Below are 18,595 nucleotides of genomic sequence, written 5' to 3'. Positions count from 1 at the left end.
AGGACAACACACACACCCATCCCCGAGGCAGGACTCGATCCTCCGCCGGGACAAGCCGCACAGTCCATGACTGCAGGTTTTTCCTTTCATACTTTTCCTGCGATTAGGCCTATTATAGATAATGTCGAGGCGCACTATATAAATCACAGTGGCGCACTATACAGCGTGGTCCATAAATAGTGACCGGGCCAAATGTCTCACGAAATAAGCATCAAACGAAAAAACTACGAAGAAGGAAACGTGTCTAGCTTGAAGAGGGAAACCAGATGGTGCTATGGGTGGCCCGTTAGATGGCGCTGCCATAGGTCAAACGGATTTAAACTGCGTTTTTTTAAATAGGAACCCCCATTTTCTATTATACTTTCGTGTAGTACGTAAAGAAATATGAATGTTTTAGTTGGACCACTTTTTTCGGTTTGTGATAGATGCCGCTGTAATAGTCACAAACGTATAAGTACGTGGTATCACGTAACATTCCGGCAGTGCGGACGGTATTTGCTTCGTGATACATTACCCGTGATAAAATGGACCCTTTACCAATTGCGGAAAAGGTCGACATCGTGTTGATGTATGGCTGTTGTGATCAAAATGCCCAACGGGCGTGTGCTAAGTATGCTTCTCGGTATCCTGGACGACATGATCCAAGTGTCCGGACGGTTCGCCGGATAGTTACCTTATTTTAGGAAATAGGAAGTGTTCAGCCACGAGTGAAACGTCAGCCACGACCTGCAACAAATGATGATGCCCAAGTAGGTCTTTTAGCTGCTGTCGCGGTTAATCCGCACATCAGTAGCAGACAAACTGCGCGAGAATCGGGAATCTCAAAAACGTCGGTGTTGAGAATGCTACATCAACATCGATTGTACCCGTACCATATTTCTATGCACCAGGAATTGCATGGCGACGACTTTGAACGTCGTGGACACTTCTGCCACTTGACACAAGAGAAATTACGGGACGATGACAGATTTTTTTTGCACGCGTTCTATTTAGCGACGAAACGTCATTCACCAACAGCGGTAACGTAAACCGGCATAATATGCACTATTGGGCAACGGAAAATCCACGACGGCTGCGACAAGTGGAACATCAGCGACCTTGGTGGGTTAATGTATGGTGCGCCATTATGGGAGGAAGAATAATTGGCCCCCATTTTATCCATGGCAATCTAAATGGTGCAATGTATGCTGATTTCCTACGTAATGTTCTACCGATGTTACTACAAGACGTTTCACTGCATGACAGAATGGCGATGTACTTCCAACACAATGGATGTCCGGCACATAGCTCGCGTGCGGATGAAGCGGTATTGAATAGCATATTTCATGAGAGATGGATTGGTCGTCGAAGCACCATACCGTGGCCCGCACGTTTACCGGTTCTGACGTCCCCGGATTTCTTTCTGTGGCGAAAGCTGAAGGATATTTGCTATCGTGGTCCACCGACAACGCCTGACAACATGCGTCAGCGCATTGTCAGTGCATGTGCGAACATTACGGAAGGCGAACTACTCGCTGTTGAGAGGAATGTCGTTACGCGTATTGCCAAATGCATTGAGGTTGGCGGACTTCATTTTGAGCATTTATTGCATTAATGTGGTATTTACAGGTAATCACGCTGTAACAGCATGCGTTCTCAGAAATGATAAGTTCACAAAGGTACATGTATCACATTCGGACAACTGAAATAAAATGTTCAAACGTACCTACGTTCTGTATTTTAATTTAAAAAACCTACCTGTTACCAACTGTTCGTCTAAAATTGTGAACCATATGTTTGTGACTATTACAGCGCCATCTACCACAAAGCAAAAAAAGTGGTCCAACTAAAACATTCATATTTCTTTACATACTACACGAATATGTAATAAAAAATGGAGGTTCCTGTTTTTAAAAAACGCAGTTGATAACCGTTTGACTTTTGGCAGCGCCATCTAACGGGCCAACCATAGCGCCATCTGGTTTCCCCCTTCAAGGTAGACACGTTTCGTTCTTTGTAGATTTTTCGTTTGACGCTTATTTCGTGAGATATTTGGTTCGGTGACGATCAATGGACCACCCTGTATAGTGCGCCTAAATTACTTACAATATGTCTAATCGCAGGAATATATATATATATATGTCTGCGTAAGCAGAAGAAACTAACGATCAAAGTCGGAAAACAATTTATTGGACTGTTCAATTAACCAAAACAAAATCTCCAAGTATAACACCAACATAAACAGTGATCCATCTTCGAATCACAACTACATACAAGAATAATATAGAAAACAACTGAAATAAATTCCTACTAGTCTCCGCCAGGGACTTCTCTGATAAACCGAGCCTAATCCAGAGATCAGCGAGAAGATCCAAGCCGGGCTGCCGGGGCGGCAGCTATCCAAGTTTGCTGGCGGTCGATGAATTGCCGATGTGCGGCCGAGCGCCGGCCTTCATAACGCTTCGGCGGATGAGTACCACGGAACTATTTCCCGTGGTTTGACGTGTGAAAATAGTTCCGGGATCTGCAGCGACCTCTTCCTTATGTTTATGTGGGCCGGTAGTGGCCCCTGGTGGCCGCTGGTGTCGTTACTGTGTTGTTGGTGTTGTTGTTGTTGTGGTTGTTGCTGTGGCCGTTCATCAATAGTGCCTGTCGGTTGTGTGGTGCTTAGGTGTGCCTGTGAAGCGGGCAACCCGCGGCTGCAGGCTGTCAGTTTGGTTGCTGATACTCTAGGCGCCGTGACGTCTAGTGGAGATAGTGCGCCTCAATATTATTTGTAATAGGCCTAATCGCAGGAAAAAGTATGAAAGAAAAAACTGCTCACGAAAACTGTGATTCAGTTCCAGTTCAACATTTAATCGAGGAGTAATTAATATCTCCGTGTAATAATAAACAACGTGAAAATATATTGGAGTAACTGCCCAAGACTAAAGGCTAAAGGCAACTTTTCACGACCCCGAATAGAGTTGAGAAGACAAAAGATTTCGCGGAGCAATGAAACCGACGAAGAAAGGGAAGCACGTGTAGGAGTATTACAAGAGTCTCAACGAAGAAGAAATAATCTAACAGAAGAGCAACGTGAATATATATATATATATATATATATATATATATATATATATATATATATATATATATATATATGTTTATTTTTGTGGTATCCACTCGCCGCCCCTCAGGTAGTGAATTTTAGGAAAATACATTGGTAGTGATAGAGTTGGCGTACTTTAATTCTGAAACCCCACCCCACAGCTGTCACGGGACGTTGTTCGTTGTTCGAGAAACTTGTTGGTGTTTGATTGTGCACTTTTTGCCTGTATGTCGGCAGCGGACGAGCAGCAACCCGTGGGGCCAGTGGATGGGCGTGATCCACGGCGACGAGGTGGAGTACGTGTTCGGCAGGCCGCTCAACCTGAGCACGCCCTTCACCGAGAGCGAGCGGGACCTCAGCCTGCGCATGATGCACAGCTTCGCCACGTTCTCGCTCTCCGGGTGAGTACAGCGGCGGCCACTGTTCTCCGTCGTGTTTACGCTCATCAAGTACATTGCCGGGGGGAAAAAATTCAACACCCTGAAGGACAAGTGAGGTGACAGGTAGCTCACCGATAGATCTGTACCTATAGACTGGAAAATTGCGCAGGTCGCACCAGTGTTTAAGAAGGGTAGTAGGAGTAATCCATCGAACTACAGACCTTTATCATTGACGCCGGTTTGCAGTAGGGTTTTGGAGCATACACTGTATTCAACCATTATGAATCACCTCGAAGGGAACGATCTATTGATACGTGATCAGCATGGTTTCAGAAAACATCGTTCTTGTGCAACGCAGCTAGCTCTTTCTTCGCACGAAGTAATGGCCGCTATCGACAGGGGATCTCAAGTCGATTCCGTATTTTTAGATTTCCGGAAAGCTTTTGACACCGTTCCTCACAAGCGACTTCTAATCAAACTGCGGGCCTATGGGGTATCGTCTCAGTTGTGCGACTGGATTCGTGATTTCCTGTCAGGAAGGTCGCAGTTCGTAGTAATAGACGGCAAATCGTCGAGTAAAACTGAAGTGATATCGGGTGTTCCCCAGGGAAGCGTCCTGGGACCTCTGCTGTTCCTGATCTATATAAATGACCTGGGTGACAATCTGAGCAGTTCTCTTAGGTTGTTCGCAGATGATGCTGTAATTTACCGTCTAGTAAGGTCATCCGAAGACCAGTATCAGTTACAAAGCGATTTAGAAAAGATTGCTGTATGGTGTGGCAGGTGGCAGTTGACGCTAAATAACGAAAAGTGTGAGGTGATCCACACGAGTTCCAAAAGAAATCCGTTGGAATTCGATTACTCGATAAATAGTACAATTCTCAAAGCTGTCAATTCAACTAAGTACGTGGGTGTTAAAATTACGAACAACTTCAGTTGGAAAGACCACATAGATAATATTGTGGGGAAGGCGAGCCAAAGGTTGCGTTTCATTGGCAGGACACTTAGAAGATGCAACAAGTCCACTAAAGAGACAGCTTACACTACACTCGTTCGTCCTCTGTTAGAATATTGCTGCGCGATGTGGGATCCTTACCAGGTGGGATTGACGGAGGACATCGAAAGGGTGCAAAAAAGGGCAGCTCGTTTTGTATTATCACGTAATAGGGGAGAGAGTGTGGCAGATATGATACGCGAGTCGGGATGGAAGTCACTAAAGCAAAGACGTTTTACGTCGCGGCGAGGTCTATTTACGAAATTTCAGTCACCAACTTTCTCTTCGGAATGTGAAAATATTTTGTCGAGCCCAACCTACATACGTAGGAATGATCATCAAAATAAAATAAGAGAAATCAGAGCTCGAACAGAAAGGTTTAGGTGTTCGTTTTTCCAGCGCGCTGTTCGGGAGTGGAATGGTAGAGAGACTGTATGATTGTGGTTCGATGAACCCTCTGCCAAGCACTTAAATGTGAGTTGCAGAGTAGTCACGTAGGTGTAGATTGTAGGAGCGTACGATAACGAATTCGGACCAAACGAAACACACATGTCACTGCAAAGGATGCCAAAACAGTCATATCAGTTCACAAAGCAGGCGTCTATTCTCGCATGCAAACGATCATAAAAGTGCCGAACGGCATCCTGCGATAGACTGTCCCAAGCATGTTGTATCTTTTGTTGCAAATTAGCAATGGTTCTTGCCAGCCCTGGAGAACGAGTAAGTTCCCGCTTCACCGTGTCCCATATGTGTTTACCTGGGATCTCGTAATCTTGCTGCCACGGCAGTACTTGTACACTACGTGGAGGACGCTGCGTCGCAGTAACCGTATGTGCATGTGCATTGTCCTGCTGGAAAAGCACGTCACCTCCCTCTCGAAGAAATGCCAGTAGTTTGCGGGTGGCAACCTGTGACGTGTAGCGGCCACCGGTTACTTTTTCCTGCAGAAACACCAAATGTGACTGCAAGTGTTGCAAGTTCCCTGCATGAAATTTAGCCCAGATTTACCTCCCACTCTATAAAAAAGTCTAGGTATTACTAAAAATATGTATCCACAAACTTGTATCCACCTTAAACTCGCATGCTGATCTTTGATTGAAAAGAACCTAACCTGAATTGAACTGTAACTCGTCTGAATACAACTTGTATTTATATTAAATGCAAAACTGGAGTAAAACAGTTATCTGGCCCTAATCAAAATTTCCAGTTACCTCGCGTCTTGACAACACTGTTGCAGATTTCTCGAACGCACATCAGCCAAGCTACAGTTCCTTTTTGTTAAATAAAATTTCCAAACAATATTCAAACTGTTGCATACCATTAGGTGCATTGTCGTAATGCGTAATGATAAACTTGTAAACAGTAGGATAGGGAGAGTAAACTGTTCCTATGAAATTATATTCCAAGAGAAAGATTTTAGAATAAAGTATATATTCAAAAAGACAGAGTAAAACTTCGTGCCATCTTCACACATATCATTGGTCTGAACAATACTATGCTTAACAAAGTCAACAATGCTTTTAAAGGGTATAGTGATCACAAAGGATTTCTGTAAAAACCAGACAGCCAATCTTACCTAAAACTTGTTATCTAGAAAAACTTTACATTATTTAAATTTGTATTCTTCTCGCCTTTCAATATACAGTGTGATTCACGAAGATATGCAAGTAGCTTAATATGTTATTCTGCAAGTAGTTCCGCAAATGTTTAATTACGGAGTTACCGCTAGTAAAAGAATTTGCCTGAAATTTAGCAACTTCGATAATATGACGTCATTGCAAAACCGTACGAGGTTAAAGTCTGGTCTGCTGAATCGAATAAAATATGTCCCACACGTGTATCTGCAATAGTTTTCCAGAACATCCAGAGAAGCAAAGTTTATAATACAAGTAAATTTGTTTACTTTGCATTAAGAATGTAGAAACGTTATATCATTTTTGGCGACCGTTAGTGAGTTCTTTCAGTCGTTTCCTAACCTTGAAACGAGTTAGTTTTCTGTATTGTTTGCAACATGACGGCGCGCCTCCACATTTCACCAAGGGCGTTACTATACAATTAAATGAACATTTTCTCCAGAAATGGATTGGTTGTGGTGCTACACGTCTGTGGCCACCCAAATCGCCGTATTTAACACCAATGGATGTTGGTGTGTTGCGACGGATGAAAGCTGTAGTTTATCAGGACAAAGTCAATGCATGTGAGGCATTACTTGCTCGCTTTATGAATGGTATAGACGAAATTGAGAACAACCCTCTGAAACTCAAACGAGCAACAAAATCTGTTCGTACACGTGCAGCTAAATGCATTGAACTCCGTGGAGACATTTTTGAACTTTCATTGCAATGTACTGTGAAATTGTTTGTACACTGTACAACTTCCTTAACACTGAGCTTTGTTTTTTCCGGTTTAACATGAATTCACGTGTGCTATAGCATTAATAAAAGCAGATGATCTGACCCATTCATACAGTTTCAGTTAACGTTATTACCATCATTTTTGTAAATTACAGCTTCTGTTGGAAATATTGTGCAGTTGTGTGGAATTTAAAAAAGAAATTGAGCCAATTAAAACTTTTACTAAATTATTTCTTTGATTGTCTGGATATTCTGGAAAAGTACTGCAGACACACATCTGGGACATGTCATTAGATTCACCAGATCAATAACAACAAAATAGACGGAAATCGCGCTTTACTTTAACGTCGTACAGTTTTTCTATGCCTTCATGTTAGTGAAGTTGCTAAATTTCAGGCAAAATCTTTTATTAGACTAACTCTGTAAGTAAAAATTTGACGACCTATGTTTATATGAAATGTTTTCTTTAGTTTTACTTGTAGAATAACATATTAAAATATTGGCATATTTTACTAAATCACACTGTATACAGGGTGATCAAAAAGTCAGTATAAATTTGAAAACTGAATAAATCAAGGAATAATGTAGATAGAGAGGTACAAATTGACACACATGCTTGGAATGACATGGGGTTTTATTAGAACCAAAAAAATACAAAAGGTCAAAAAAATGTCCGACAGATGGCGGCTCATCTGATCAGAGTAGCAATAATTAGCATAACAAAGTAAGACAAAGCAAAGATGATGTTCTTTACAGGAAATGCTCAATATGTCCACCTTCATTCCTCAAGGAATAATGTTGTGAACAGCTCTGTAAAGCATGTCCGGAGTTATGGTGATGCATTGGCGTCGGATGTTGTCTTTCAGTACCCCTAGAGATGTCGGTCGATCACGATACACTTGCGACTTCAGGTAACCCCAAAGCCAGTAATCGCACGGACTGAGGTCTGGGGACCTGGGAGGCCATGCATGACTAAAGTGGCGGCTGAGCACACGATCATCACCAAACGACGCGCGCAAGAGATCTTTCACGCGTCTAGCAATATGGGGTGGTTCTAATAAAACCCCATGGCATTCCAAGCATGTGTGTCAATTTTTATCTCTCTATCTACATTATTCCTTGGTTTATTAAGTTTTCAAATTTATACTGACTTTTTGATCACCCAGTACATCATTGCTGTCTTTTACAATAAATCTTCCACCTAACAGGTACAATCAGAAGCCGACACAGCACTACTGTATACGTCCAACACCTGCAAAACTGCAACTAAGAATGTATCAGACGACGCAGAGGGAAAGGTGATGGTTCAGATGGCTCTGAGCACTACGGGACTTAACTTCTGAGGTCATCAGTCGCCTAGAACTTAGAACTAAGTAAACCTAAGTAACCTAAGGAGATCACACACATCCATGCCCGAGGCAGGATTCGAACCTGCGACCGTAGCGGTCGCGCGGTTCCAGACCATAGCGCGTAGAACCGCTCGGCCACATCGGCCGTCCAGAGGGAAAGAATGTGCCACATTAAGACCAAAGACTGTTTAACAGTAACATAACTTGCTCTCTCTCACTCTCTCTCACTCCTCTCTCTCTCTCTCTCTCTCTCTCTCTCTCTCTCTCTCTCTCTCTCTAGCTGTAAGGTGTCAGGCAAATCCAACACCTTCCATGAAAACCCTGACATGATAAGCAAATCCAGTAGTATGTCACATAGCTCCGAATAAATCGTGACATTAAATTAACCAAAGTAATACGAGTAACGAGTGAGCAAATGGAATACCACAGACTAACACAAGAATGCCTAAATGCATGTCATACCTTCCCACCGTGAGACAGACGCAGTTCCGAGGGGAGAAGCGAGAACAGAAACCGAGAGCAGAACTGTGTTAAGTTAGAAGGCCCTACGATAAGGGACGGACACCCACGTCGCCAGCTAACCGTTAGGACCACCCCCCAGCCCATGTTAAAAGCTAGAGCCTTAGCGTGAGACTTTTTCGCGTCTCTGTTATGTCAGGACCACTCCCTAGCCCATGTTAAAAGCTAGAGCCCTCCAGAAGAACAGTATAGATCTTACGATAACACAAAAAGGGCCACACCCCAGCCACAAGTTTTAGCGTGAGACTTTTTCGCGTCTCTGTTACGTTGCAAACCTTAAAAACATTGCCCCACCACAAAGAGTATAACGTTTCTGATTGGATAGACAGAATTTTTGTAGGTGGAGCTTAAGGTTAACATTGAGACCCTGATTGGTCAGATGAAAACACAGCCAGATAGTTTTTTTAAACCAACTTCGGTAAATTGTAGTAAGGAGAAGTTAGGTGAGAGTTACTTCCGAGACGGCGAGGTGAGCGGGGCTGTGCTGTCCGCCGCCCCCTGACGAACACCGATAAGGTAATGAACGCACGCGATGCCGCATAACAGTGCATAAAGCTTCACTCAGAACTGCAGAAGTCTCATCTGTTACACCCCCTTTTTGCGTAATACTAGTGTCGATCGTCAATTAAAGCTCATGGTGTTCACATTTGCCACTTGAAGTAAAAATCTGAAACGCGATGATTTTTCTGTTATATAGTTATTGAGAAGCCACATCAGCCACAACTTAGATAAGTAATTAAAGGTAATTGAGGGTCACTGTATACCATTTTGGTAGTTTTCTCTTTTGTGAAACTTAATTTAAACCTAGATTATAGATGTGATATGGCATAGGTCATCGTTCGATCCATTGTAGAACTTGGAAACCCATTCAGGGAATATTCGTTCACATTTTTGTTGAACGCAATTGGTTTTTACCATACTGTATTAAAACATTTCCTTTTATCAACAGTGCAATTTATAAACAATGTTTTGTGAGTAGAATAAAATTTCCAATGGTAAACTTAACTGCTTTTTCGACGTTATTTTTACCAGCTAACTAAAAATAAGAAAGCCTTGAACCACTTCCACTAAATTTAGTTAGTATTAAGATTCTTTTACAGGGAGTGCATTGGAGCTGACGCTGAAATCATTAAGTATTTGGTTATATCACCGCTAGTCTCACTGAACTCTTCTGAACTCTACATGTCATGTGTGGTCTGGCGTCTCCTTACCAGCAACAGGTCCCAGGTTCAAACTAGTCAATTCCCTAAAAAACACGCTCAGAGCGTCGTTGCGCAAAGTGGTAGGGAGACACGATATAGAACAAACAGACACCACGCGGAATGTTAGATAGCGTGCACGTCGGTAACTTACTAAAATCGAAATTAGCAGCCCCGCCTTACAGTGTAACCGATGGCGCCCCACACTTTGAAGCCTTGGACGGGACCTGCGTGTCACGGGCGAATCCACTCTGGAGTAGGCAGCTCGCCAGGTCTAAAGCGTCACCTGTACGCCCATCTCTCATATACAGACAACACGCACCCTCACCACTGAAGAAAACAGAGCGCCATTCCACACTCCAGCCAAAATTTTCGCGACATCAGAGTAGCCGTGCTGGGCGATGTCGTGGTGTCACTGGTGGGCTGGCCAGAGGCCACGCGAGTCCTTAGCCGTGCTGCGAGCACACGGTTCCCAGTGGTGCCTCGTGGACAGCAGGTGCGACATGTGCCGTGTGTTCGGTCGTCCACCACTGCCTATGACATGCGTATGAACTACGTGGACGTTGATGAACCTGCTCTACAGGTGTGGAAATGTTCCACAGGCCACTGTTCGATGCAGCGACTCGCCACAGATACAATGTGCCCAATACCTCCAGCAGTCCGTCTATGCGTCCATCCAACTTCCAGCAGACCCACAATGCGGCCCCCTTCGAATGTCCGAAGCCATTCGACGGCAGTACGTACTCGTCTGTGCGGAGTGGCTGTCCTGGAATGAATGTTGCAGCCGCCGCTCACCTGTAAACTCAGCACAGTTACCGCCTGCAGGCAGAACGCAGACGGCGCTGAAGGAGATCTCATGAACGCCGTCTCACCGCCAGTGACCGTGACAAACGAATGGCTAACACTGCAACTGCTCAATATACACATACCATACCGTGGCGCCACAGCACACAGTCTTTCACGGTGTCGCCATTTTTTTTCTGGCAGTGTATAATGGCCCAACTTACTTACCATCACACACTTTCTTATCTACTCTGTTGCTCTCTAACAAGAAGAGCTTAATACACTCCTGGAAATTGAAATAAGAACACCGTGAATTCATTGTCCCAGGAAGGGGAAACTTTATTGACACATTCCTGGGGTCAGATACATCACATGATCACACTGACAGAACCACAGGCACGTAGACACAGGCAAAAGAGCATGCACAATGTCGGCACTAGTACAGCGTATATCCACCTTTCGCAGCAATGCAGGCTGCTATTCTCCCATGGAGACGATCGTAGAGATGCTGGATGTAGTCCTGTGGAACGGCTTGCCATGCCATTTCCACCTGGCGCCTCAGTTGGACCAGCGTTCGTGCTGGACGTGCAGACCGCGTGAGACGACGCTTCATCCAGTCCCAAACATGCTCAATGGGGGACAGATCCGGAGATCTTGCTGGCCAGGGTAGTTGACTTACACCTTCTAGAGCACATTGGGTGGCACGGGATACATGCGGACGTGCATTGTCCTGTTGGAACAGCAAGTTCCCTTGCCGGTCTAGGAATGGTAGAACGATGGGTTCGATGACGGTTTGGATGTACCGTGCACTATTCAGTGTCCCCTCGACGATCACCAGTGGTGTAGGGCCAGTGTAGGAGATCGCTCCCCACACCATTATGCCGGGTGTTGGCCCTGTGTGCCTCGGTCGTATGCAGTCCTGATTGTGGCGCTCACTTGCACGGCGCCAAACACGCATACGACCATCATTGGCACCAAGGCAGAAGCGACTCTCATCGCTGAAGACGACACGTCTCCATTCGTCCCTCCATTCACGCCTGTCGCGACACCACTGGAGGCGGGCTGCACGATGTTGCGGCGTGAGCGGAAGACGGCCTAACGGTGTGCGGGACCGTAGCCCAGCTTCATGGAGACGGTTTCGAATGGTCCTCGCCTATACCCCAGGAGCAACAGTGTCCCTAATTTGCTGGGAAGTGGCGGTGCGGTCCCCTACGGCACTGCGTAGGATCCTACGGTCTTGGAGTGCATCCGTGCGTCGCTGCGGTCCGGTCCCAGGTCGACGGGCACGTGCACCTTCCGCCGACCACTGGCGACAACATCGATGTACTGTGGAGACCTCACGCCCCACGTGTTGAGCAATTCGGCGGTACGTCCACCCGGCCTCCCGCATGCCCACTATACGCCCTCGCTCAAAGTCCGTCAACTGCACATACGGTTCACGTCCACGCTGTCGCGGCATGCTACCAGTGTTAAAGACTGCGATGGAGCTCCGTATGCCACGGCAAACTGGCTGACACTGACGGCGGCGGTGCACAAATGCTGCGCAGCTAGCGCCATTCGACGGCCAACAACGCGGTTCCTGGTGTGTCCGCTGTGCCGTGCGTGTGATCATTGCTTGTACAGCCCTCTCGCAGTGTCCGGAGCAAGTATGGTGGGTCTGACACACCGGTGTCAATGTGTTCTTTTTTCCATTTCCAGGAGTGTAATTTATGAACCTTCAAAAAATGGTTCAAATGGCTCTGAGCACTATGGGACTCAACTGCTGAGGTCATCAGTCCCCTAGAACTTAGAACTACTTAAACCTAACTAACCTAAGGACATCACACACGTCCATGCCCGAGGCACGATTCGAACCTGCGACCGTAGCAGCAGCGCGGCTCCGGACTGGAGCGCCTAGAACCGCACGGCCACCACGGCCGGCTATGAACCTTCAACATCGCAGCGCGTCAGCAATCGTTGGTTAATATATTAAAACACTAAAAACCCACCTCGATTGCAAAAAAAGCACCTAGTGTTAAGTGTTAACCCAGGTTTCGGCGTACATAACTACACCTTCTTCAGAACAACAATAAAAACCCTAAGTGCCTAACAAGACTGTCAATGACTAAAAGAACACCATAGCTATACATTTATAAACGAAAAAGAAAGGAAAACACAAACAGTACCTACGTACAAAGTCAAAACCACTACTTTACTTAATGGTGTACGCTCCAGTTTTGACTTTGTACATAGGTACTGTTTGTGTTTTCCTTTTCTTTTTCGTCTATAAATGTATAGGTATGGTGTTCTTTTAGTCATTGACAAAGGTCTTCTTAGGCACTTGTGGGTTTTATTGCTGTTCTGAAGAAGGTGTAGTTATCTACGCCGAAACCTGGGTTAACACTTAACACTAGATGCTTTTTTTGCAATCGAGGCAGGTTTTTAGTTTTTTAATATAATAGCTTAAGAATTAACTCCCCCTGTTTTCCTTCACGATTGCACGACCTGAAGATTACCGTGTAGACATCAGTTCCCTAAATCAGCACGAAGCAGTTCGTATGGTGTCTGTTACGTTGCATGTGACTTTGCTAGTAGCCCTGAACAATAAAGTTCCACTTGCATTTTCCCTGACTGAAGATGTCCACTGTGCAAAGGAAATTCAAAGTAAATAACATTATTATTATTATTCTGATTGTCCTCAGGAATGGTCAGGCACAGATAGGCATACACAACGGAGCCGACATTGTTTCTGGTACCTGAAGTAATCTAATATTGATTCTGATATGGAACAATGAGGCTATCGACGAAGGTCCGACGATAGGGATTATGTTCCCCGATGCGTCAGTGGCTCGAAGACTTTTTAAGGGATAAAAGCTATTTAGTTTTCCTGGACGGCTACTGTTCGCCACAGACACCCGTACCGTGACGAGCGTCCCAGGGAAGTCTGATAGGACCGCAGTTATTACGTAAATCATCTGACGAAATGGGTGAGCAGCAGTTTATGGCTGTTTGCCGATGATGCTGTGCTGTGCGGGTGTAGCCATTGGGTAACTGCTGCAGGATACAGGATGAACTAGATAGAATTTCTAGCTGATGTGATAAAAGGCAGCTAGCTCTAAATGTAGAGAAATGTAAGTTAATGCGGATGAGTAGAAGAAACAGTCCTGTAACGTTCGGATTCACCTGTACTCACATCGATGGAACATGTAGGCGTAACGCTGCAAAGCGATATGATATGGAACGAACACGTCAGCTTGGTGGTATGGAAGGCGAATGCTCGACATCGTTTAGATGGAAGAATATTCGAAAAGTGTAGCTCATCTAAAAAGTAGACGGGGTATAGAATATTAGTGTTCGACCGTTTGGGATTCCCATCACGTTGGATTAAACATTGAAACAATTCAGAGACGGGCTGCTAGATTTGTTACTGGTAAGTTCGATCAGCACGCAAGTATTACGGAAATGTTAGTTCTGGTAAGCCTTTCGCGGTGCACGATAGTTGACCGTGAAACCCTTCTGCTCGTAATGTTTCGTCCAGAACCTCTCTGGACATCTTCAGAGGTTCTGCTCCTCCGTTGAGTCTTGCCGACTGACGGGTCAGACGTCTGAGAGCGAAATGTATACTGCAGAAAAAGGGGGTGACCGGAGTTACAAGCGATAAGCACAGATCATCCTCGTCAAAGATAAAACTTACCTATCGATTGTCGTCCTGTCAAAGATAAAAAATTGTTTCACGATTCTGCAGTATCGCTAATCAGGTTTTTATTTTTGACAAGACGACAGCGTTAGTTAAGTTTTGTCTTTGATAAGGACAGAATCACTAAACACATTTTTTATGTTTGACAAGATGACAATAGGTAAAGTTTTGTCTTTCACAAAGATCATCTCTGCTTATCGTGTGCAACTCGGGCCACGCCCCTTTTTCTACAGTATACACGTCACTGTCAAACGTCCGACCTGTACCACACAAGCGGCTCGTAGTAAAATTGCGTGCTTATGGAAGATCGTCTCAGTTATGAGACTGGATTTGCGATTTCTTATCACAGAGCTCACAGTTCGTAGTAACTGACGGAAAGTCATCGAGTAAAACAGAAGTTATTTCAGGCGTTCCCCAAGGTAGTGTTATAGGCCCTTTGCTGTTTCTTATCTATATAAACGATTTGGGAGACAATCTGAGCAGCCGTCTTCGTTTGTTTGTAGATGACTCTGTCGTTTATCGACTAATAAAGCCATCAGAAGATCAAAACAAACTGCATAACGATTTAGAGAAAAAATCTGAATGGTGCAAAAAGTGGCAGTTGACCCTAAATAACGAAAAGTGTGAGGTCATCCGCATGAGTATTGAAAGGAACTCGTTAAACTTCGGTTACATGATAAATCAGTCTAATCTAAAAGCCGTAAATTCAACTGAATATCTAGGTATTACAATTACGAACAACTTAAACTGGAAGGAACACATAGAAAATGTTGTGGGGAAGGCTAACCAAAGACTGCGTTTTATTGGCAGGACACTTAGAAAATGTAACAGACCTACTAAGGAGACTGCCTACACTACGCTTGTCCGTCCTCTTTTAGAATACTGCTGCGCGATGTGAAATCCTTACCAGATAGGACTGACGGAGTACATCGAAAAAGTTCAAAGAAAGGCAGCACGTTTTGTATTATCGCGAAATATAGGAGAGAGTGTCACAGAAATGATACAGATTTGGGCTGGACATCATTAAAAGAAAGGCGTTTTCCGTTGCGACGGAATCTTCTCACGAATTTCCAATCACCAACTTTCTCCTCCGAATGCGAAGATATTTTGTTGACACTGACCTACATAGGGCGGAACGATCACGACGGTAAAATAAGGGAAATCAGAGCTCGTACGGAAAGATATAGGTGTTTATTCTTTCCGCGCGCTATACGAGATTGGAATAATAGAGAATTGCGAAGGTGGTTCGATGAACCCTCTGCCAGGCACTTAAATGTGCTTTGCAGAGTATCCATGTAGATGTAGATTTAGATGTCACTCGGCAAGACTCAACGGAGGAGCAACGCCTCTGAAGCCGTCGAGTGCAGTTCTCGCCGAAACGTTAGGAACACAAGATTTTCTTGGACCACTACTTTACACACCCAAGATTTGCTAGCAGCAATGTCATCCGGTCATGAAAGCCTTCATTGTATCATTATACTTCGGGAACCTAAATTGGATCCTTGGAGGGAAGGCGACGTTCTTTTCGCGAGCCGCTATTGCGTAAATTTAGAGAACCGGCATTTGAAGTTAACTGGGGAACGATTCTAATGCCGCCAACCTACATTTCGGTGAAGGACCACGAAGAAAAGAGAAATTTGGGACTCCTACGGAGGCATATAGAGAGACGTTTGCCGGCCGCGGTGGTCTAGCGGTTCTGGCGCTGCAGTCCGGAACCGAGGGACTGCTACGGTCGCAGGTTCGAATCCTGCCTCGGGCATGGGTGTGTGTGATGTCGTTAGGTTAGTTAAGAGTCCCATAGTGCTCAGAGCCATTTGAACCATTTTCTGAGAGACGTTTTTTCCTCGCTCCATTGGCGAGTGGAACAGGAAAGGAGATGCTAGTAGTGGTACATTGTACCCTCTATAACGCATCGTACAGTGACCTATAGAGTATGTACATATATGTAGAGGTGGCCTAGTAATGTAATTTGTCACGGGACACAATAACGAGACGATAAAACAGCTGCTGCCCAGGATCTCTCGACGTAAACTTACCTTCTATGATTTGGAAGTAATTTACCAATGCTAAGAAATTCTTGATATTTGAACTAATGGCTCAGAGTGGCTCGAATAGAGCCATCTATCGAAATAAAGCACGAGACTATTTCTGTAATTACCGTTACATAAGGAATTTGCAAGCCTGAAGGTTACTCAATACTGACTAAAAAATTAAACTCTGTCCGAATAGTTCTCGGAAGACCCTAGCGCCGGCCGCGGTGGCCGAGCGGTTCTAGGCGCTTCAGTCCGGAACCGTGCGACTGCTATGGTCGCAGGTTCGAATCCTGCCTTGGCCATGGATGTCTGTGATGTCCTTAGGTTTAAGTAGTTCTAAGTTCTAAGGGACTGATGACCTCAGATGTTAAGTCCCATAGTGCTCAGAGCCATTTGAACCAAGACCCTAGCGGTACCGACCGGCGTCTCTGCATGCGGATATGGAGGGGCACGTGGTCAACACACCGCTCTCCCGGCCGCATGTCAGTTTACGAGACCGGAGCCGCTACTGCTCAGTCAAGTAGCTCCTCAGTTTGCCCCACAAGGGCTGAGTTCACCCCGCTTGCCAACTGCGCTCGGCAGACCGGATGGTCACCCATCCAAGTGCTAGCCCAGCCCGACATTGCTTAATGTCGGTGATCTGACGGGAACCGGTGTTACCACTGCGGCAAGGCCGTTGACGTTTCTCAATACCACCATCTGGAAAAACCATTCTTCATTTAAATTGAATTGATGAAAGAAACGAAATGTCAATAAAGACATGAGATTTTCTTTTAATTTTAGGGCTATTATTTGATCCCTAAAAAACACAAGGATGCTAAAAAGAACAAACATATCGATGTTACATGATTTACGTGATGTCTTCTGCACAGTCATTCTCCGTAACGTACGTTTGAGAAACTTATAACTATGAGATATTCTACACCCGATCGCGAATCATAAACACGTAAAAAGATGAGCTCTGTCCGGCGTTCATCGTAACCTCGAGCGCCGCTCTTCTTCTAATGCGCTAATATTGCCTATGCAACACTGTTCCAGTACAGCTCGGCAGGTCATAAAGTAAACAAAACACATTACTTTGTGTTGCAGAATAGGTTTGTTGAGTGGAGCTTCATTACTGCCTTCACACATGGCTCTCTGTCTTGCAGTATATCGATGGTAGGCAATGAAAACCTCGTTACTCCATTTTGCTAAATTTCACAGGAGAAGCGAAAACGGTTCCTTAAAAAACATATAAAGTGATGCAGATAAAATTGCTCTACGTGTAACTATATAGTAGAAGCCTAGTTACTGACACATTAGAGAAATCCATGCACTGTCAAATGTCTTTGACAATGGTGTTACTGATGACTGGAATTATGGATTTTCACAGTCAGATGGGCCTAGGAGCTTTTTTCATCGCCTCCAGTTGATATGTTAATGTAGCCGCACTCGTTGCCACCCCGCACCATTTATGAGCAAAACACAGCTCTACCTCAGAGCTGCAGCGACGGAACAGGCTGAAGCAGGAAGCCTTTTCTTCCCTTCCTTCAAAGCTAGAGATGGGCCTCAGGCGGATATTGTGCAGACGAAGTAGCTGCGAATACGCGTATACAGATCACGTTGTCACAAGAAAGATTGCTACGTAAAATCAAAGTATAAGTAATGGACATCTTCCAATAAAATAAATAAAGAAAGAAATAAAAATTCGTTTGACTGGGCTCACACCACAGTACACTTCATAAAGTAACGTTTTTAACATTTTGTAAAGGCAACGTCGAGACCATCTGCAAAAGTTTAATACTCTTACCGACAACTTTTTCGTCTTTCTTGCCATTCTCAAGTAACGTCGAGTTTGATTTGCATTTGTAGTAAACTGTCTAATTCGTAGTGATTACGTGATATTCGTTTAGTTAATGTTCTACATACTGAAGGATCTGGTGGAAGTCTCTCTGATGAAGCTACACTTCTCGACAATGCTGAAACCTTAAATCATTCTTACTCCTCTCACATTAGATATACCGGAGCCTGTCCTTGTATACGTTTTGACACTTATTTGATAGTTCCTTTACTATAAAGCACGGTTATTTATTTCATAGTTCGTTTGCTATGACGCTAAGTATATGATCAAACTATATGTTACTTGAGAATGGCAATAAAGCCGAAACAGCTATCGTAAAAGTTAAATTAAAATTCGCCTTTGTAGATTACAAGAATTCAGAGTCTTCTTAAACAAAAAACATTTAATTACTTAAACTA

General features: G+C 44.4%; 1 protein-coding gene across 1 annotated transcript in view; it reads left to right on the top strand.

The window, feature by feature from the left end:
* The window catches only part of LOC126214988 (acetylcholinesterase-like), a 762,016-nt gene that overhangs the window by 706,116 nt on the left and 37,305 nt on the right, over window positions 1-18,595 (top strand). Inside the window, exon 8 of the mRNA XM_049941619.1 lies at window positions 3,308-3,471. Within this exon, the coding sequence (XP_049797576.1) occupies window positions 3,308-3,471 (164 nt within the window). The remainder of the gene's footprint in view (window positions 1-3,307; window positions 3,472-18,595) is intronic.

Source organism: Schistocerca nitens, chromosome 12 (genome assembly GCF_023898315.1).
Source record: "Schistocerca nitens isolate TAMUIC-IGC-003100 chromosome 12, iqSchNite1.1, whole genome shotgun sequence".
Lineage (NCBI taxonomy): Eukaryota > Metazoa > Arthropoda > Insecta > Orthoptera > Acrididae > Schistocerca > Schistocerca nitens.
This window is presented reverse-complemented; position numbering and strand designations above follow the sequence as displayed.